Source organism: Pistacia vera, unplaced genomic scaffold (genome assembly GCF_008641045.1).
Source record: "Pistacia vera cultivar Batoury unplaced genomic scaffold, PisVer_v2 Contig106, whole genome shotgun sequence".
NCBI classification, from domain to species: Eukaryota; Viridiplantae; Streptophyta; class Magnoliopsida; order Sapindales; family Anacardiaceae; genus Pistacia; species Pistacia vera.
Window position 1 is genome coordinate 118,076 of NW_022195093.1, and position 23,222 is coordinate 141,297.

Sequence of the window (23,222 nt, forward strand, 5' to 3'; positions counted from 1 at the left end):
CCCACATTATCAACAGTAACACTATTTGCAGTAAAAGATTCCGATAATATTTTATTACTTGCAAACCGAACACCGGAATCTTGTAAAATAAACGAAGATTACCCTTATTATCTTATATACCCTTGATCTAAACGCACCCTTTATGTATTGGGATTATTCTTTTTTCATTTCAAGAAAGGACAAGTGGATTTCTCACTAATTGACACATATACCCATTACTTACAACTCTGTAAGTATACTAGTATAGTAGTACTCTTTATTTATTTGACTTTTTTAGTTGACCTTGTATGATTATACATAAATGCCCTTGAAGTTAGTTCATGTGATGATATTATAATTTATAGTTCATGATTTTAATTTGGAAGTGAAATAATTTCATATTATCTATTTAACTGATATATATATATATATATCTCAAAATGACAAATACACTCTCAAAAACTTACAAATACACTCCCAATAGTTTACAAAATTAATAATTCAGTCTCGTTCCTACCTGAGTATCTAGACCTCAATTCCAGTTTCAGTTCCAACTCTTTAGCAACCAGAATCGGACCCGGGAATTCTTGGTTCCAATTTTCCAGAACCGGAATTGAAACCGAACCCTAATGGGGCCGGTTTTGGTTCCTACCCGGAACTGGTGGGTGGATACTTGCCATTCCAGTTCTATCCTTTACCCATGCTCACCTCTACTTGTATTTGTTTTAAACATATTATCATTGTCCTAGTGGATGCTTTGATTGAATGCAAAACGATCGAGTAAAAAATTCCACTACTCAAAACAGAATTAACCAAAAGTGAGGTTTATGTGTTTTTCCTACATCTTGCTATTAAGTGAATTGGATCAACATAAAATTTATACTACTTATCTTTACAAATTATCATTTTTAATTTTCTTTTTATAATTATTGTAAAATATAATCTAATTAAGTTAGGATGAAAGGGCGAATGGTTATTGTACAATAAATTCAATGCATCAAAACTAATCCAATCCACAAAGATATTAATTCTAATCCATTAAAATGAATTTAAAGTTTGAAATATGGAATATAATCAATCTATTGGATTGATCATCAGTGGAAAAGAATCTAAGTTTCAATATGTTATAAAAAACACTCATGCGAATTATAATAAAATTTTATGGTGCAAATATATAATTGGTTCAATTCATCCAATCTAATTCAATCTTAAATATATTTACAAATTAGTTTATTCTTATCACATCAATTTTCTATACTAAATTTATATGCTAATTTTGTACGTATAATCGTACTTTATAACTATTATTATTGGAACCTAATATTATCAAATTTTAAGTATAAAGATGACGCATCTCTCTATCAATCTTTTTTGAAGTACTCAATGGAATTAATTATTAAACTGCATGCCAATACTAAATGGAAACTTGATGATGTTTCATTTTTGAATAATATATTGTTATTTACATAAAAAATATTTATAAATTTTGAAACTTTCTAGAAACTAGGAGACTAGGAGTGCGTTTGGGAGATGTCAATTAGGTAGCGTTTAGTTCAGGGTGATATAAGATTAATCCTGTAATCTTTGTTTAATTTTTAAGATTCCCTCATTTGGTTGTCAAATAATAAAATATTACGTAATCTTTTATTGTAAATAGTGTTTACTGTTGGTAATATTGAGGGTAATCAGATTACCTTCCCAAGGGGTGTTATTATAAGATTATCGAGGTAATCTTAAATTTGACCCTATTTTACCCTTAATAATTTATCATTTTGGACATATTTGCCCTCATATGTCAAATAACAATTGCCCAGGTCCCCTACATTTGAGAATTTAGCTAAAACACACCCGCCATAAAAAAGTTTAAAAGTTAACAAAATACCCCCAACCATCAAAGACCACCGTCGGCCGCTAGCCACCACCATTGGCTGCCAGTGAAATTCGTCCTATTGGCACAAGACCGATAGGATCTTGCCGGTCGTGTCCCGATAAGGACGTTTTCGGCCATGGATTTGTGATCCATGGCCGGAAACGACCAGATCTAGTCGTTTCACAGTCAAAGATGTGGCCGTGAAACGCCACAAATCTGGCCTTGAAAAGGCCAGATCTTTAGCCGTGAAATGGTCGCCGTTTCACGGCCAGATTAGGCCTTATCGGCGTATGACCAACCAGATCCGGCTGGTAGTGCTTCATTACGGCAACTTCCGATGGTGGTGGTGGCTGCCGGCGGTGGCTTGGGGTGATGGGGGTGATTTTGTTATAAATTAAAGTTGTATATGGTTGGGGTGTTTTAGTAAAATTTCAAATATAGGGGGGTTAAAGAAATAATTTAAAAAATAATAGAATAAAATAATAATAAAAATAATATTATATTATTATTTAAAAATGAGGGCAATTTAGTAATCTATATAATATACCCACTCATTTATCCTCCTAACCAAACATATTATTATAACATACCCATCAATTTATTCCAACCCACCAAACACATTTCTCTAAAGATTTCCTAGTAATCTATCTTTCTAGTAATACAACATTTCTCAATAATATAACATTTTCTGAACCAAATGCACCCTTAATAGTTAATTCTTGAACTACACCAATGAACTGTTTGGTAAATTTTTTTGAAAATCCCATTATCCAACCAAATTACTGTACAATCTGAACCATATAGGGCCGGAGGTGATGTTGGCGTACACCTTTTACCAGCGATGGTTGATGGTATAATCTTTGGTTGCTTCATTTTTTGTTGGTAAAGGAAAAGATAAATGTCGGTTCTCTCTTTGTTTTGAACTGCAAAAATTGGATCTCTCTTTTTTCAGCTGGTGCGACGGGGAATCTCAAGGGGCGAGCTCTAAGTTATTGATTTTGAAGGAATCATATTTAATTTTAGGGTTCAAAAATTTTTGTTAGATCGAATGATTTATTTAAGTTATTAATTCACTATTGGGTTTGAGTTGAGAATATGAATCCGTGTAATATTATGTTTATCTTTTAAACCTAGTATATAAACATGCTTTTCTTTTGTATGACAGTGATAGCAAATTACTTTTGGGGGGCATTTGGTAGGGGGTTATGAGATTACTGAGATAATGTCATCTTATATTACTTGATTACCATGTTTGGTTGTCAAGTAATAAACATGGTAATCAAGTAATATAAGATTTCGGTAATCTTTTAATACCAATAGTCGTTACTATTGGTAATATTGGAGGTAATTAATCTGATAACCTCCATTTTCTTAGGTATTGTAAGATTACTTGGTTATCTTATTTTTGTTACAGTTTTATCCCTTATTAATAAAATTGTTGGACAACAATGCCCTTGTTTTAAAATCAATTTACATTAATCCACCATTACAATTTTACCCTTGTTTAATTAAGTTTTTGGACAATAATGCCCTTATATTTAAAACAAATTGCAGACCACCACCGCCATCTAGCCACCACCACCACCAACAGCTAGTCAACCATCGCCGGTTGCGGTCGAAAGTTGTCAGGAGGCTTCGATATGGCCGTTTCTAGTCATATTGATGGTCGAAAACAGCCAAAATGGAGTAGATCTGGCTGAAAATGGCCCGAACTAACGACCATATCATAGCCTCCCGGCGACTCTCGGGCACTCCCGATGATTTCCAGCGACTTTCGGCGGCGGATGGCGGTGGCTTGGGGTGGTTGGGGAGATTTTGTTATTAATTAAAGTTTTATATAAGCTGGGGTGTTTTGGCTAAATCTGAAATATTGGGGGTTAATAGAAATTATTCAAAATTTAATAATAAAAATAATATTATATTAATATTTAAAAGAGGGCAATTTAGTAATTTAAATAACATACCTACCAATTTATTCCTCTCAACCAAACATATTAATATAACATATCCATCAATTTATTCTAACTAACCAAATACATCTTCCTAAAGATTTCCAATAATCTTCAAGGTAATCTAACTTTCCATTAATATAATATTCCCAGTAATCAAGCATTCTCTGAACCAAATGCACTCTCATTGTAATGAGAGAGGTGAGACAATATTGTAATAATATTGATTCTGTTGAAGGTAACCTGTTAATTGGGTGAATCAGGGTAAATCGCTTATTTTCTTTCTCTTTACTGTTTGTGGTTTGTGAGTGTTTTCTGTCTTGATTTAATATTACTCTATACTGTTTCAAATAATTGGTTCAAAATATAAATATGATTTATTGTTTTAGGTAAATTTGACTAATAAGAAAGAGAGTACTGATTATTGACAGTGTGGATATGATATCTCATTTGCGAGAACACATATTACATCACATCTTGTCATTCCTCTACTTCAAACAAGCTGCTCAAACTTGTGTTCCGTCCAAACCATGGGAAAAAGCATGAAACACATACCCCTATTTGAGGTTTGGTTCCAAATTCTTTGACCAAGATACATTGGATTTTTCGATTTTGCAGTGTGATCCCACTTTATTTGAACTGAATTAAAATTTATGTTTGATCCCCCTTTATTTGTACCGAATTTAGTTTTTGATTGATCCTTGTTAAATGGATATCTATTAATAGGTTAAAAGCCTTGAAGAGAAGAAATATACTTTTACAATTATACTTATTAAATTATGTGAAGGAAAGTCTGCAAAAATGAGATGGTAACTATAGAGGATTTTGTACTTAAATTTAGGATTATATTAGAATTATTCTCATCAATCATGGATCATTGCATTGGCTATGTATTAGGATGTCATTTCAAAAGAATGCAAATTTTGACAAGGTTCCATTAGAGTCCTGATGAAAGTATGTACATTGTTGTCAGAGTTTGAAGATGAAGGCAAGAGAGGCACACTATGCTGCCTGAGTATGCCAAAAAGAAGACAATGACCATAACGGTTTTCTGTATTTTTCTATTGTATATTTTGTGTCTGTTTAGTGCTTAATTTATATAGGGTTGGAAGAGTTAATCAAGGAAATACAATCAGTGCTTAAAGCCCGTAATCACACTAAATTAGGAATGTAATATTTGTTATTCAAAGTGAACATCAACATACTAAAATGTCTTCATCACTTCCCCTCAAGCTTATGGTTTGTATATGTCGTAAACTACAAGTTTGCTCACAAGTTATAAATGTTGTCTACCACATAATTGTTTTGTAAAAATGTCTGTGGGCTGTTCTATAGTACAAATGTGCATGGCTTTGATTATACCCTCTCGAACTTTTTCTCCAAGTGACAATTGATCTCTATGTTCTTAGTTCTTTTAGGGAAAACTGGATTTGCTACAATATCATTTGCAGTTTTATTGTCATAGTATAGGTTGATTGGCTCTTTTATTTTAACTTCCAGAGCCCTTAGAAGTCCAAGGTCCATGTGATTTCACATGTGGTTTTGGCCATGCGTGGCTTTATACTATGCTTTTGCTAATGAAAGAGAAAGTGTCAACTGCTTTTTTGTTTTCCAAGAGAAGAGCAATCCTCCAAGCTTGATGCAAAACTCGGCGAGTGATTTTCTTGTCATAGAGCATGTGCCCAATCTGAATCACAATAAGCTATTAAATCAAGATTCCTATCTCAGAGGTTGGAGAAGTCTTACCCTAGGGCATCCTTTCAAGTACTTTAGAACCTTTAATGTTGCATCCATGTGAGATTGTTTTGGTTGATGCATAAATGGCTGAGCATGTGAATTGCATAGCTAATATTTGACCATGTCATCGTAAGATAAATTAGACGACCCATGAGCCTTTGGTAATGTGAAGGGTCTTTAAGAGTTGGATCAACCTTTGAATATGATACTTCATTATCGTATTCTTGAAAAGTCAGCTTGGAATTTTGTTCAACAGGAATAGCACTAGGTTTATAGGCTGATAAGCCAAAGTCTAATATGAGCTCTAAGACGTACTTGCGTTGATTGAGAGAAATACTAGCCGGAGATTTTGCAATTTCAATCTCCAACAAATATTTAGGCTCTCTTAGACCTTTGTTCTATAAATGCTTATTGAGATGCTATTTTAGGGCTTTTATTGCCGCCTCGACAAAATTCTTAAAAGTACACGCCATTAATAGACGGGCGTTGAAGTTGTCTCACAAAACCTAAGATGTTTCGACTTTAGAATTAGATTCCTCAGGTCCACTTTAAAAATTGAGACTCACACCTAAGCTGTATTTGTTTTTATTATTTGGAGCAATATTTTTAAAAAAGTAGAGTTGTGTTGTTTTTATGAGGTAAGATTTAAAAATTATAAAAATACCCCTTAGGTTTGTTAATTTAGTTAAACACCCTCAATTAATAAAAAATTTGTAAATTGATAAAAACATCCCCACCTACTTATATTTGCTAGATTCTAGCCATCACCGTCGGAAGGTGGCCGAAATCTGGCGTAATCGTGCATGATCGACTAGATTTGGTTGGTCGGCCAGAAAAGGCTAGAGTTACGGCCCGATTTGGCTGTCAACGACCAGATGTGGCCAAAGATCTGGCCGTCAACGATTAGATTTTTGACCGTAGATTTGGCTTTTTTGGCCTGATCTACAGTAGATTTGGTCAGAAAATGTCAAATCGATACACTATTAATCAGATTCAACTAGTAGTGCGTCATTACGCCAAATTCTGGCTAACTTTTGATAGTAGTGGTTAAAATCTAACAAATATAGGTAGATGGGGGTGTTTTTATTAATTTATAAATATTTTTTATTAAGATGTTTAGTTAAATTAATAAACCTACGAGGGTTTAAAAATAATTAATATAGTGGGTTGGATTTTGAGAATACGAAAATGCATTTTGTTTATGATAGGAGTAAGATCGGAAAAAAAGGTGAAACAAACAAGCCTAAAAGTCTTATCATCATCCAACGGCATGAACGTGTACACGTGTACTGAAAAGTCTCTTCCTCTATATACCAACTCTTAAGCTGCTGCCGTCCCATCACGATTGCTAAATCCCGCTCCCTGAAGCATTTATGTAACAATCAAGATCCAGCTGCTTCACGATGGCCATATTTAATCATTATGGAAATACGATGTGTTCTTGAGTTTCAGAGGTGAAGAGACTCGGAAGAATTTCACCGACCATCTGCGCGCCGCGCTGGATCAAAAGGGCCTTAGAATATTTAGGGATCATGAAAGTATTGAGAGAGGGAAGGAAATTTCGTCTGAGCCACTGAAAGCAATTGAAGATTCCATGATTTAGATCATAATTTTTTCAAGAAATTACGCCTCATCGACTTGGTGTTTGGATGAACTTGTAAAGATTGTTGATTGCTTAGACGTGGATAAGCATCGCGCAGTTGTGCCAGTTTTTTACGACATAAATCCATCAGATGTACGGAGACAAACGGGAGATTTCAAGAAAGCTTTTGATAAACATGAAGAAGATTTTAGAGACGATGAGGAGAAGGTGCAAAAGTGGAGAAGTGCTCTGATAAAGGTAGCCAGTTTGTCTGGATGGCATTTGAAGGATAGGTACGTGTTTTTCTTTGAAGGACAGATATGTAATTTTATCCTTTTAAGCTGATTTAGACACGGGGTAAGGTGGTTGAGGAACAGTTTTTTTTTTTTTTTTCCCTCGTTCTTTAATCAGTCTCATAGTCTAAGACAACCATATAAGAAGACAGAGAAAGTGACAAATTAAACCACGCTATAAAATTTTCAAGATTGATTGCTTTTATTATTTGCAACAAAAGTTATTATAATATTTTTCATTGCGTTAATGAGTTATTTTGGGTTGGAATTGCAAGTGAAATCTAACTTTTCAAAAGTTTTATATACCCTCGTTCATTCACTTTGTATCAGTGTGGAAGAGTTTGCAAATAGTGTTAGTATGTTTAGCATTATTCAATATTCATATGATGTATATTCGTAGAAGATGGGTATAGACCACTTTATTGGGTGCAAATAACCTCACTCCTAAACAAATATACAATGCATATTATTATTGTTATCTCATTTCAATATAATTTATTGTCAAAATAGTGGGTGAGTGTTGAAAATGTGATGAAATATAAATTAAGCATGATACCATTTTGGTAACATACTAAATTTGGACTGGTAAATGCTATCATATTAGTTTTTAGCTGCTAGAGAACTTTTTGTGGGGTTCCTACCATGGTTATTAAGACTTCCCTAACAGTAATAGATATGGGAATTTTATTTGAAAGAATTGTAATGGTTTTTGGAGCAAAATCATAATGATACATTGTAATAAAGTGCATTAGCTAATTTTTATTTAATGCTTATAAGATTATATAATTGAGATTGAATGTTAGTTCATATATGTGATGTTTATTGAAAAGCATTCTAGTAAAGTTTTCGGTCTAATAATGTGGTATGACCCATAAACAGAGCTGTTAGAATTTAAATAGATAACAAAACTATTAATTCCTTTTTCTTCAATGCTGTATTAAATTTGAACTGATGATTACTATTTGAAGCACCAAAAGGCTCATATAAAATGTAATCAACTGAGGGAACACGGGTGTTCTAGCATCATATAAATGCAAAATGCAACTGATAGCTTGAAGGATTCAGTTACTATTACGAAGTGTTTGGAGTTGAGAATTAATTCTTGACTTAACTACTCGCATTGACGCCATATCAAAAATTCTGTGTCTAATTACTGGATTCAACATATATGATTTGTTATTAATTTGTTTCTATCCCCATTGTTTTCTGTCATTTTAATACTAGATTTTTCTTCTTTTTCAATCTGTAGGCATGAGTCGGAATTTATTCAGGATATTGTCAAGAACATATTGAGAATACTTTACGGTCTATGATGCTTGAGGACATTGTAGGAATAAATTCTCGCCTGGAGAACCTGATGAAGCTTATAAGGCGTACGCCTGATGATGTTTGCATGATAAGAATCTTTGGAATGGGAGGGGTGGGCAAGACAACGATTGCAATAGTTGTTTATGAGTTGCTTTCTTATGAATTTGAAGGTCATAGTTTTCTTGCGAATGTTAGAGAAATTTCTGAAAAAAGTGGTTTGGCTTCTTTACAAAAGCAACTTCTTTCCCAAATTCTAATGGAAACTTATTATAACATAAATGATCTATATGATGGAATAAGTGTAATAAGAAGTAGGCTACAACATAGGAAGGTTCTTGTCATCATCGATGATGTTGATAATGTAAATCAACTGAACACATTAGCTGGAAAACATCATTGGTTTGGTTCGGGCAGTAGGATCATAATAACAACAAGAGACAAACATTTGTTGTTGACACATGGAGCGGATGAGTTATACAAAGTTGAGGAACTAAATGATGATGATGCACTTAAACTCTTTTGTTTGAAGGCCTTTAAGAGTTGTCGTCCTCCGAAAGACTATGTGGAAGTTTCCAAGCGTATTGTGAAATATGCTGGTGGTCTTCCATTAGCTCTCCAAGTTTTGGGTTCTCCTTTGTTTGCTAGAACTATAGATGAATGGAAATATGCACTAGAAAGATTAACTAAAGATTTTGAAAAAGAAGTTCTAGATGTACTTCAAATAAGTTTTGATGGGTTGAAAGAAACAGAAAAGAAAATATTTCTTGATATTGCATGTTTCTTTAATGGGGAACATATAGATTATGTTACACAAATTTTGGATGGCTGTGGTTTTTACCCAAGTAGTGGAATACGTGATCTTGTTGATAAATGTCTACTACCTATTTTAGACAACAAAAAATTGTGGGTGCATGATCTATTACAAGAAATGGGTAAACAAATTGTTAAGAGACAATCGATTGAGAAGCCTGGAAAGCGGAGCAGATTCTGGGAGGAATGAGATATCTATTATGTATTGACCAAAAACATGGTAAGTTATTCTGTAGGAAAGTGCAATTTTAGTTCATAATCTCTTTTAACCATTTAAACCTCTACACAATTCTTCAACTCCTTATATTAAAGTTATTAAATAATTGTTTGGTTCTATTTTTTTGAGGGAAGTGACGTTGTTGAAGGCATAAAATTGGACTATCCTAAAGAAGAGTTGCATTTGAGTGCTAAAGCATTTTCAAAGTTGATCAATCAAAGATTGCTAAAAGTCAGCAATGTTCAACTTCCCGAAGGTCTCAAGTATCTTTCTAATGAGTTACGGTTACTCGAATGGCATGGATATCCTTTAAAATCCTTGCCGTCAAATTTGCAAATGGATAGAATTGTTGAACTTAAAATGCGTTCTAGCAGCATTGAACAACTAAGGCAGGGAATGAAGGTAAGATTTCTATTTCAAATTTATAGTTTACTGATAACATTATGCACACATCCCTTGAGTAATGTGGTAAATTAATTGTAGGATTTTTTTTTTCTTTTTTGTTTGATTTTCATAGCCTTTACACCAGTTAAAATCCATCAATCTAAGTCTCTCCCAGAAGTTGAACAAGACACCAGATTTCACAGGGGTCCCAAATCTAGAGTATCTAATTCTTGAAGGATGCATAAAGTTGCGAGAGATTCACCCATTTGTGGTAGTCCACAAAAAGCTTATTCTGTTGAATCTGAAGGATTGCAAAAGTCTTACCACTCTTTCAAGTAAAATTAATATTGCATCTCTTAGAAAACTAAATACTTTCTGGTTGCTCAAAATTAAAAGAGTTTCCACAGAATGTTGGAAGTATGGAATGTCTGTCAGAGCTGTTTTTAGATGGAACTGTGATTAAAGAACTGTCGTCCTCAGTTAAACGTTTGACTGGTCTTGTTTTGCTGAATTTGAAAGATTGCAGTCAGCTTGAGAGTCTTCCAAGTGATCTAAATTATTTAAAAACTCTTAGATCTCTCAATCTCTCTGGTTGTTCTAAACTTGAAACTTTGCCAGAGAATTTGGGACAAGTAGAAAGTTTGGAAGAGCTTGATGTGAGTGGAACTGCTATAACGCAACCAGTGTCATCTATTTTTTTTAATAAAATCTTAGAGCTTATCTTTTCGTGGATGCAAAGGATCAGCACCTAAATCTTGGCATTTGCGTTTATCCTCCAAGTTGATGCCAAGAAGTTATAAACATACCATGACTTTGATGTTGCCTTCTTTCTTGGGTTTTGTGCTCTTTAACAAAATTGGATCTTAGTGACTGTAATTTGGGGAAGGTTCAATCCCCAATGATTTTGGCAAATTGTTTTCATTAGATATTGTTTTCAGTAGAGGAGTTAAATCTAAGTAAAAACAATTTTGTTTTTCTACCAACAAGTATCAACCGTCTTTCTAAGCTTCAATGTCTTAAGTTGGAGGGTAGCAAGAGACTTCAATCTCTGCCGGAACTTCCACCCAATATTAATACGATTAGACTTGATGCTTGTCCTTCACTTGAAACATTATCAAATGGATTAGAATTTCGCAATTCGGAGTTTGCGGTGATTTCTTGCATGAATTGTTTAAAACTATCTGATTGCTGCAGCATGGGATTGTTAATGTTGAACCGATACCTTAAGGTTGCTCTCTCTCTCACTCTCTCTGTCTCTCTCACACACACATTATACATTATTCGACAATATGACCTTTTTATTTTTTTATTTATTTTTTTTTTTTGTAGGCAATGTCAAATCCAAGAATGGAGTTTAGCATTGTTGTTCCTGGAAATGAAGTTCCTGAATGGGTTAAGCATAAGAGTGAGGATTCTTCGATTAGAATAACAAGGCCTTCACATGGGTATCCTAGAAAACTGGTGGGATATGTTGTGTGCTCTGTTTTTGTTGTTCATAAGCATCAACCTGCCCTTAGCGATGCTTTTGGCAGACATAATCTTTTCTTCCATTTGAAAGCTGATGAAAAACCTTCTTCTACATCTCATTTTATTTATTTCGAAGATAAGTTCGGCGAGGCTGTGTCGGGCCATCTGTGGTTACTCTATTTGTCTTGTCATGAATACTTTGATTTAGAGTGGCATAATGAATATAAACACATTGAGTTTTTATTTTCATCTCATTGGGGGGCTGGATTGGAGGTGAAGAGGTGTGGGGTCTGTCCAATATATGAACAAGAATTGAAAGAGTTATGCCAAACACTGAACCAATATAGTAGCTCTGCTTTTGAGGATTTGAATGAGTATTTTGTAGGATTGAACTACAACTAAGCGAAGTCTAGGTGACCATGGTAGGGCAAAACCTAGTGGAAATGGCTATTATGATGAGGAACCCCTTACCACAAGATAAAGAACTTAAATTCTCTTGAAAGGGCAAAGTGTATTTTGGTGTTGGAAGCCCAAATTTTTAGAATGCTCAGAAGAACAAATATATATAGACAAACAAATTGTGGCTATACTTTTAAACGTTGAGGAAGTGCAAGCTGCTACAACATCTTTCTTAAAAGTTCTCTCAGCTTCTCCTTCAGCCTATTCTGCAAATCAAAAGTCTCAGTTTTCCAGGTATGTTGAAACTCAACACTTTCTGTTATTGTTACTTTTTGTATTTTATTGACAGCTTTACATGCTTTTATGGTATAGGAACGGTAGGATGGAAGGAATGTTTTTATTTTTGAGAGGAAACATGTCAGTATCATTGATTTAAAAATTACAAAAAGAGTAAACAAGCCGTTTACTTAAAAAAGAATCATAATTAGATCTATGCAGTAAGGTATAAAAAAGAATGTGATTGTTATGTGTCAAAAATTGCATATGCATTAACTTCAAAAGTTTTTAATCATACTAAATTGTGTTGAGGATGGTAAAAGAAAGAAAGAAATGTTAGCATATGATTAAATAATTGCATGGTTACATGCAAGGCACAAAATGTGTGATAAACCACTCTCGCTTTAGCATGAAAAGGTTATCTCTTAGAAAAGGACAAACAACTGCATTCTTCCTTGTGGTTAATGAAGTTATATACATTTGTGACTCTTCGTGAAAAGATAACATGATTGTTCATACTATACATAAGTCAATGGACAGTTATGAACATTCATTCTAATATTCTCCAAGTACACTACATATCTTGAAATTGTTTGTGAAAATTCAGTGTTCAGGGTCCTCGCCTGTCACCACCAGCCTTACAGCGGTGTCAAGTTATTTTTAAGAAAAAGAGGTACTACTATTTTAGTTTAGCCTCGTGGTTAGCTGCGGATTATACAATGTATATATATTCTAGATGTTGGCCCAACTATTTTGTATTTCTGACCAAGACTAAATGATTGGTATTGAATTCAATATGGACATGAATTTGTCTTTAAAAGGTATCTATAGGGTAGTTATTATGGGTGCATAAGGTATCTTTAAATTTTTGAAAAATTTAAATGAGTTTCTAATAATTTCTGAAGCATTTTGTATCTTGAAGGGCTGTAATAATATCCCTTAAAAAATATTGGCAAATTTAAATACTAAAAGATTAGAACTTGAATCATAATAACTTTTCTTTTTAGCTAGTTATGAAAGGGTTGGGCAGTAAGACTTATCTTATTTTTTATTGCATAATAATTTGATGGCCATCCTCGTCTCGTCTAATCTTGGTAGGTGCAGATAACCAGACTCCTTTAAACCTGTCTGAATATTGAATAAAATTTGGTATAGAGCAATAGATGCTACTGTCTCCCTCCTGCCCATGGCGTGTATTCCTTTTCTTTGCATTTTAATCTCCCTCACTGTATTATTGGTCCTAAGTTTCTACGCAATTCCTATATTGCCATGTAAACCTCTGTATGCCACCCAATCTTCTCCAACCTGTTTGAAAATTGTAGTAACCCTAATACATTGCTTCTTCCCCTCTTTTCATGATATAGTCGCTTAAATAAATCCATGTTGTGTATTTCTAGCATACAGCCTTGCTTCCTGCAGGTTAGCCAGTTTCTATAGTCATGTGATGGATTTCAATTCATACACCACAACTATCTTATAGCTTCTTCAAAGTGCCCTTTTTTCATAGGTTCAGTGGTAACCCACTGATTCTAATCCATCCACCTTCACACTTTTATTCTTTCTATTCTGGCATTAACATGGACCATAGCTTAGCTGAACATGAAATTTGTCATTTAAAAGCAATTAGATATTTCTTCAAAGTCTCTTTTACTCTCACTTTTTCTGTATGAAGACTACAATATGAGAAACTTGTGTTGAATTCTCTTGTATCTCACACAGAAGAATGTAAAAAAAAAAAAAAAAGAAAGAATTCCTCTAAATCACCATTGAAACCTAGATTAGTTTAGTTTTATCTTTCTTTAAATCACCATTGAAACCTAGATTAGTTTAGTTTTATCTTTGATGATTATATTCTCCTAAGATAGTTATATAAAAAAAAAGAACAGAAAGAATTCCTCTAAATCACCACTGAAACCTAGATTAGTTTTGTTTTATCTTTGATGACAATATTCTCCTAACATAGTTTATATACAATTAATACGAGTTATCCATCTTGCCTGTGCAATGCCAAAGTTTCCTTCTACAAAGTGAAGAGTTCACTTGTAGGATGTAGTTATGAGTGACCATTAAATCAAGAACCCACTCCATACTTGGATTTGTAACACCACTTCACCATCAAACAGAGTAGCTATATGTTCCTGTCATCTCTTATTTCATGATTCTTTTATTGTCTAAATCTTGTATCAATAGCTTGTAACCCTTTTCTTATAGTCCAGTTTACTTTATCTTTGGGCTTCACATTCTTCAAGCCCTTGCCTTTACTCATATATTTTGTTCCTTGTGAAGAGCTTTTGTATCTCTATAACAGCATTGTTTTTATTTATTTATTTTTATCTTAGTTTCTCTATTCATAAACAAGTTTCTTGCTGACATCAGAAGAATTTGCAAATCATTAACAAAAAGACTAAGAAGGAAGGCGTTTGAGGAGGATTGGGCTGGTCAAATTTAGACAGAGGTATAGGAGTAGGATCATACAAGAGAAAATGGTAATCTATTGTGTAATTTTAGTTATTTTATGATAATAAAAGTAGCTTAGGTAGGTGTTTCAGTGACACTGTAGTTGGTTGGCTAATTTGCCAAGTCAGTTCTTAAAACTATTGTTAATATAGTATTTAAATAGATTTGTAGTCTTGACCAAATGTAGGTCTGCATTTTAGTTAAGTTCCAGTCACTCAGATAGGAGAAAGCCAATATATATATGAACATCACGCTCAATTATACAAAATTAGATCTAACTTAAATACAATCACTTGTCCTGTTAAACACTTATATTTTACAAGCAGAGAAATACAACAACCAGACTTTAACTCTACAGCCTTCTGATATGAAGCCAAATAAAGGAACACAAACTCAACTATTGCAGAACACATAAAAATAAAAGGCCACCTGAGCATAACTTTAATTCTAGAAGTCATGTTATTGAAAAGCATTTGGCGGCATGTTGCTGGTCGACATCTAGGATATTACACTTTATTTATCGTATCTTTACCAAATAGTCGCATCCTTTTGTATGCTTGGATTTTGAATATCGTCACATCAGCCTCATTTGTTTCCTTTGAGAAAGTTATTATATCACCTTTCTTTAGATACTTGGTGCAGACATATGCACACCAGCCTTTTGCATTAAGAACCGGTTTTAAGTGTGGACCCTCTGTTCGGGTTGAGAGACGAAAAGGCCATGAATGCCCTTTATAGTCTAGGGCCTCAAAATTTGTTGAGTGATTCCCCCAGGATTCAGAACGAAGTGCCCTACACTTTCAGTTGGAATTACTAACCAGTATGCACTTGCCAGGGCTTAAAATTAGTTGAGGATCTCTTAAATGTTTATTTCTATATGAGAAAACAAGAGTGAAAGAAAATGAAAATATAAAAACATATTATTACAATCTTCTCTACAATACTTGGTGGGTAGAAGTTAGTAATAATTCCAAGTACACAGAACTGATATGTATGTTATACATATGTTTCTCGAAAAATAAAAAATAAAATAAAATGCTTCAGGTAACAATCGAGAACTCTAGCCTCATATTTCAAAAATTAAACATAATTAAAATTCTAATTTTACATCAACTCGAATCAAACTATCAAATAAAGTAATTGTAGAACAAAATTAAAATATCCAAACATTAAACTCATGAATCTAGATATACAGAAATACGGCATCCTTAAGTTTAGAAAAATATATATCAATGGAGATTGATATCTTTAGAACCTTGATGAAATTTTCGTTGTATCAAAATATTTTTTAATCCTTTTTAATGAAAAAAGGAAAGCTTAGAAAATGGCTGGTTAACTGACCTGTATCTTACATCTGTGTTTGTCATGGCTTGGAGAGTATATGCACCATTTTACAAGTGTAATTTTTTATCTGTCTTTTCTTTCAGCAATGCGATAGCAATTGTTAGGTTATATTTATACAGGTTTGATCTAGAGAATGTATCAGGGATGTCATTGTCATGGTCAGAAAACTACGTAGTTTCAACTTAAAAGATTGATTGTTTTGTTAAATCACCAAAAGCTATGGAAGCTGTAGCTTTATTATTCTGACGGCGCACTCTTCTCCACTCTGCTGATTGTTTGCTTTCTTGATAAGATGTGCTAGTGCATATAATTGACAAACTTTTCATTGCAGAATATTTAACTGTCCTTGCATGCATTTGCTCAAATTTAATTGGATTAGCACATTTGATAGTGAAAGTTTTGTTTCTTCTTGGGGTTATTACAGTATTAGGGGCAATGATTACCCCCAATCTCCAACCTCCGATCACCCCCATTATCTTTTTGGAGGTGATCCGGGATTGAGCTGTGGAGGGGTAAGGTTGCCCCCAACAGTTGTCTAAGTACTAGACAAATTAAGATCAAAGAGGTCTTTCTCTAACTTTCTTTTTGGTACGATAGCATATCAGCCAACTGCAGCTTCGATGGAAAAATTGAAAGAGAAAATCGAGTGACTGAATCTTTTCGATGGATCCTTTCTATCTCTACCATCATGATTCAAGGGTTTTTACATAGCATTTCACTAATTTTGAACAAAGACATGAGTTGCACATGAAGATGGGAATATTGAAGATTATTCAGAGTTTGTAAAGGCACTTAAACCTGTAATTATTTGCTAGTCTATTCTCTAGCCTTAGCTTGGTTAAAATTGTTTGTACAGTTCAATATAAAGCATCAGGGTTATCTAATAAATAATTATTTATTCACTTTGGTTTATCAACTTGATAATACATAATGCGCAGAGAAGCAGACTGCAGTCTGCAGTTCTGCATACCCAATACCAAGAAAAACCGGGGGAAAAAGTGAGGGATATTTTTATATTTTTATTTTTTTAAAAACCGGTTTCGGTTAACTGGTTTGATATTACCCTTAAACCGTTAACTGAACCGGAAATTCGGTTTAATAATTTTTGAAAACCGAAACCAAACCAGTTAATCTGGAAAACCGGTTTTCCGGTTCGGCTTTTGGTTTTTTTTTTTTTTTTTGGCAGTCCTAATTATATTGCCCTGCAAGCTTTTCTCATGCTCCAGTTTGCTTTACATTTGGATTTCACATTCTTCAGGCCCTTTCTTTTATACTTTCACACTGTGTTCCTTGTGAAGAACTTTTCTATATGACAGCCATTTTTTTTTTTTTTTTTAATAATCATTTTATCTTAGTTTCTCTATTCATAAACAAATTGTTAAGTGGCACAGCAAGAGTTTGCTAACCTTTAACAAAAGAGCTAGAAGGAAGTGCTGATATTGAGGAGGATTGGCTTGTTTCAATTAGACAGAGGTTTGGTGTAGTCGTGTAGGATCATACAAGAGAAAATGTAATCTATTGGGTGACAGGCAAATTCTGCAAAGCCCGTTTTATAATTGTGTTCATATAATATTTTAATTAGATGTAGGCCTGCACTTTAGTCAAGTTCCAGTCACTCGGAGGGGAAAGCATATGTGAATATATATGAAACACCACACTCAATATACAAAACGAGATCAAACTTAATACAACCACTTTTCCTGGTAAACAATTTCGTTTTACAAGCGAAGAAGTACTAAACACAGACTACTCTGCACCCTTTATTACTTCAAACCAAAATAAGCAACCAAACTCAACTGTTGCAGAATACATATAAAATATAATATAATATATATAGATATATATATATATATATATATAACCACAACAACATAAACCTAACTTCCTCTAGAACTCATATAATATTGAGGAACTTCTAGACAGCATGTTGGTGATAGAGCATGGGGGTATTACACATCCGTTGTAATATTTTCACCGAATAGCCATGTTGTTTTCTGTGCTTTGATTCTGAATGTCACCCCATTGGCCTCATTTGTTTCCTTTGAGAAAGTTATTATATTACCTTCCTTTAGACTCTTGTCTTTGACAAACGCAAGCCAACCTTTTTCCTTAAGAACAGGTTTTGAGTATGGACCCTTTCTCCGGGTGGAGAGACAAAAAGGCCATGGGTGCCCTTTCAAGTCCAGGGCATTAAAGTTTAATGAGTGATGCCCCTCAGGAATCTTGCCAAATTGCTCCGACTTTTCAGTTGGAATTGCTAACCTGTAGATGGTAGCCAGGGTTTAAAATGAGGACGGGTCACATTTTAAGTTTAAACATTTTCAAGCTAATATTAGTTAAGGATCTCTTAAATGGATATTCTATATGGAAAAAAAAAATGACAATATAGAAAAAAAAAATACTTTTACAATCTTTTCTGCAATACTCAATGAGTAGAAGTTAGTAATAGTCCCAAGTGAATCGAATTGATATGTACGTTATATACATGTTTCTAAGAAAATAAAAAGTAAAAAAATGAATGAGGTATTGATATAAATATAATCAATAAATTGAACTCAGTCAAATCAAACTGTCAAATTTAAGTAATTGAAGAACAAAACTAGGACAATCAATGATCAAATTCATGATTCCAGATACATGTAAATACAACATGCTTTAGCCTAGGCAAATATACGTTTACTTCAGGTTGATGTCTTAGAACTTGATGAAATTTTCATTGTAATGATCAAACTCTTTTTTATTCTTTTGAATGAAAAAGAAAAGAATAGAAAATGGATGGTTAACTGACCTGTTGTTCGCATCTGTGCATGTCAGTTTCTTGGAGAATATATCCACCATTGTTTAGAAGTGTATTTTTTTGTTCTTTTTTTTCTTTCAGAAAATGTGATGGCCTTGTTAGATTATGATGATATTTATACTGTTTTCTTGATTATAGATGTCATTTTCAATCCAGAATGCTAGGTAACAATTTCAACTTAAAGATTGATTATTTTTTTAAGTTACCAAAAGTTATGGAAGTTGTAGCTTTATTGTTCTGCGGGCACACTCTTCTGCACTATGCTCATGGTTTTGCATTATTGTCAACCATCACTTTCTTGATAAGATGGACTAGTGAATGTACTTAACAAACTTTTCATTGCAGAATATTCAACTGTCCTTGCATTGCATTTCAAATTTAATTGGATTAGTGCTGATGATTGTGAAATTTTTGTTTTTTCTTGGGGTTGCTACTGTATCAGGTGCAATGCTACCCCCTTCCCTCAACCCTTAGATCGCGCCATTACTATTTGGGAGGTGATCCAGTGATTGAGCACATATGATTGTGAAACTTTCCAATTGAGTGCAAGAGAAGGTTCTCATGGACCAGACAAAGATCAAATAGGTGTTTCTTTACCTTTTATTTTTCTTTTTGGTAGAAATAACATGTCAGCCAAATGCAAATTTGGTAGAAAGATTGAAAGAGAAATGAAAAGTGAGATGAGAATCTTGTCTATGGACCCATACTAGATATTAGAGCTTGGTTATTTGACCATGATTCAAGGGTTTTAACATAGCATTTCACTATTTATATGACAGAGACATGAGGTTGCACATGAAGTTGGGGATATTGAAGAATATTCAGAGTTTGTAAAGGTACTTAATTATTTGCTTTAGCTTGGTTGAAATTGTTTGTACAGTTCAATATAATGCACGGACAAACCCATCAAAGAATTATGCGGTCTAGGGAGCTTTTAAAAGTGGGTCCATTACAAAGAGAATGAAAGATGTTGTTCTGAATCTCTTATAACAGTTGTGCTCATTTGTAGTTTGATTAGATTTTTGACCAAATACAATTCTTATATATAGTTGACAATTAGTCCTATGTTTCTTATAAAACAAAAAACAAAAACAAGATCCAAATGTATCACTTAGCCTTGACCATTAGTCATTGATAAAGTCTTATCACATTCACAAGTCAAAGTGAACTTCAACAAGTGTGTGCCCAATTTTCCAAAAGGTAAGCAATCAACAATAACCTCATTGGACAGCAAACAATTTAAAGCTTTTGAAGATTTAGAAACTTCATATGGCACTAAGTTACAAAACAAAACAAAACAAAACAGTTAACTTTATCTTGAAAACTACAGTTTTAAGGGCCCATTTAATTAAATTAATGAAAATATATCAATTATCAAAGCATGCTTCATTGGCCCACCTAACAATAAGAACAAGACATCCCATGAATATGATTTCCAAAGTTTGAAAATTAGATTGCATGAGCATGATCCCACTATTGTCCACACTAAGTGAAGTACCAAAAAACTTCAATCAGCAATAAAAGTGAATTTAAGTGCCTGCATGGGCAGCATGAAATTCCTGAGTTTATATAGTGTTGAATCGTAAAGAGTTTGAGCTTAGAGAAGAGTATTGGAACTGACTCGAAAATAGAAATATAATCACTTTTAAGTTTATTTTGAATTACTAACTATCGACGGCATTAATTTATTTGTTTTTTTTACTTTTATTTGTTCATCAGTGTTCTCAATTTTGATGACAGCTTCCATTGTAACTCGATGTTGTCATTAATGGCTTTAAGCTACTTTAGCCATGCATGCCAGACCAAGCAGTTAAATTGAAAAATATCTAAACTTGAATTATAAGGTAAAATATCAAATATTGTTATAGGTTAATGTAGAACTGTATAAGATATCATTGCAGATGGAATCGTTCTCATGTATTGCAAGAGAGAAGATCGAATGTGTGTTACTGAATTGCATTTTCTGACCATTAGAAATATTATTGTTATTGCTTCGACTCATAGTCCCCAAAAAGTGGATCCCACTCTAATAGCCCATAATAAATTAAATAAATATATTAAAATATGAAGGTTTCTTATTCCACAATAAGGAAAACACTTTTTCACTCGTTCATATACTAAAGGATTTCACGTGGAAAAGAAAATTTTTCAGGCTAATGGATTTGAGGCTATAACCATGGGTATTTTTTCACTCTTTTATAATAGGGGATTTCACTGGGACGAGAAAATGTTTCATTCTAATGGATTCATGTCTATAACCATGGGTTCCAATGCCCGAGATCTTGTAGCACTTATCAATGAGGCCCTATTAATCTGCAACACAATCATAGGCACAAGCTGACACTAGAGTTGCTAAGAAATTAGAATTTTGATGTCTTTTGTCAACAACACTATGAACTGATTTCCATTATCATCAACAAATATACACACTTGAAAGCAATATCAATCTTTTAAAGTTTCGAAAATATCAACCTTCTAAAATTATGAAAAGGCCTCTATCTCACTAGAGACTACTAGTACTTGATATTAATCTATTGTAGGACAAACACAACAGGTCAGATTACTGTGCATAGCCGCATAATTGATTGGACATATGCATCCGCTCTACTCAAGACTTCTTCAATTACTTGCTTGCAAATTGCATAATTGATTGGACATATGCATCCGTTCTACTAAACACTTCTTCCATCGCTAGCCTGCAAATTGCATTCTCATCTTGCCTACAAGTGACACCACTAAATTTAAACTAGTTCTTTATTTTTGTAGATCAACTACTTGCTTGAACACTAACATAGTGAGAAAATGTTTGGTGAATTGGACTTCTTCAATAGCTACCATTTGCACTTTCTTCTCATGGTTATCCTTCTTGGAAAACTTCTGGGCTCTATTATTTTGCAGCTTCTTTTTCTTTTTCATAGTTCTTTCAAATTTTTGAGCTTCTTCTTCTTGGTTCTTTAGGAGCCAAATTTATGTCCTTGCAGTTGTAACATTCAATATATCAAAATCAATGTTTTAAAACCTGGCCTGGCTCGGCCGGTTTAATCGGGACTCGGAAGCTTCAACGGGCCGGGTTTAATTTTTTCCTATTCACCCAATACCTTAGGATTTCCGGTGATGATTGGCGAACAATTAACTGTCGGAATGTTGGGGCTTTTGAAGAGCTATTTCCGGTGAATGTAATGGTAGTGAAAGATTTGATTTCCGGTGAGTAAATCGATCGGAAATCGAACAAAACTGGCAGCGGCAACGATGAGATTTTTCCGACGATTTACGAGGCTAACGGGGGTGGGGTGAGGGGGGTTTTGGTCGGGAAGAAAAGGGGAGTAATTCTGGGGTGATGGGAAGGGTTGTTGTTGCCGGAATCGATGGGATCTGGCCTGGAATGCCGACGTCGACGTTGGTGAGATCTGGCCGAAATTGAACCTATTTCGGCCAGATCTTGGGTATATTTTGATGGAAATGGGCTCAAGGGACGATTGAGGTTGCATCTGAGGTATGTTTGATAAATTTCAAACCTATAGGGACTTACTGTAATTTTTAGGGGTATATTTGCTGAATTTTAAAAGTTTTTATCAACTGGTCAACCCGGGACCCAGAAGCTTTGCTGGGTTTCACCTCGGGTTGGGTTTTAAAACATTGATCAAAATAAACACATAAATTAAGCAATGTTATAAAACCTGGACCGAACCGGCCAATTGGACCGGTCCGACCGGATTTCAGAGAGATAGCCGGTTCACTAAGTAATAAAACTCGTTTTTAGCAATCAAATCGTTTCAGACTGCTATTAGACCGCCTGTACGGTGACAGACCAGCGGTCCAACCGAATCGGACATAAAACCGGTCCAATTAAAATAACCCTAAATTAAATCCATTTCTCCCTCATTTAATAATTTCGATTTCATCTGATATTTTGCAGTTTTCCTGCCGCCGTTGCATTCTTCTTCAGTTCATCTTCATTCTTCGATTTGAACTTTCAGGTTTGATCTTCTTCTTGGTTTCGTTAACCTTCCATTGTTCTTCTAAGTTTTTCTTTGGTTCCTTGTCTAATTTCATCTTTGATTCTTCTTCGTTCTAATGCCAGCTTCATCCTTCATTCATCTTCAATCAGCAATCTTCTCCTTCGTCTGCTGCCAGCCACTGAATGATCTAGCTGGTTTCGGCCTTTCAATCTTCAAACTTCAAAGCTAATGTAACAATCTAAATATTATATAGATTTAAACTTCAAAACTTCATTTTTTTCTTTTATTGTTTGTGTTTGATAGGAGTTGATTGTGTTGAGAAGTGTTTTCAATAGATTATAGGTACCTATTTACTACAAATAATCACCAAAGCCAATTTGTTTTCTTATGTGAA

The 23,222-nt window shown here is 33.9% G+C and overlaps 1 protein-coding gene across 7 annotated transcripts; it reads left to right on the plus strand.

Annotated features, from left to right (window-relative positions):
• The first annotated feature begins 6,855 nt into the window (after nt 1-6,855).
• LOC116129856 (TMV resistance protein N-like) lies at nt 6,856-22,138 on the plus strand. Of its 7 annotated transcripts, XM_031415616.1 has the most exons (8): nt 6,856-7,410; nt 8,660-9,748; nt 9,875-10,147; nt 10,263-11,357; nt 11,459-12,289; nt 19,312-19,454; nt 19,649-19,705; nt 21,828-22,138. In XM_031415616.1, exon 2 carries the CDS (start codon nt 8,720-8,722, stop codon nt 9,716-9,718), a length of 999 nt encoding a protein of 332 aa, XP_031271476.1. In that variant the 5' UTR covers nt 6,856-7,410; nt 8,660-8,719; the 3' UTR covers nt 9,719-9,748; nt 9,875-10,147; nt 10,263-11,357; nt 11,459-12,289; nt 19,312-19,454; nt 19,649-19,705; nt 21,828-22,138. The 7 variants fall into 6 exon arrangements, with proteins under 7 accessions (XP_031271476.1, XP_031271463.1, XP_031271468.1 ...); XM_031415603.1 differs by having other exon boundaries at nt 19,312-19,705; XM_031415608.1 differs by lacking the exon at nt 21,828-22,138 and having other exon boundaries at nt 19,649-19,905.
• The last annotated feature ends 1,084 nt before the right edge of the window (nt 22,139-23,222 follow it).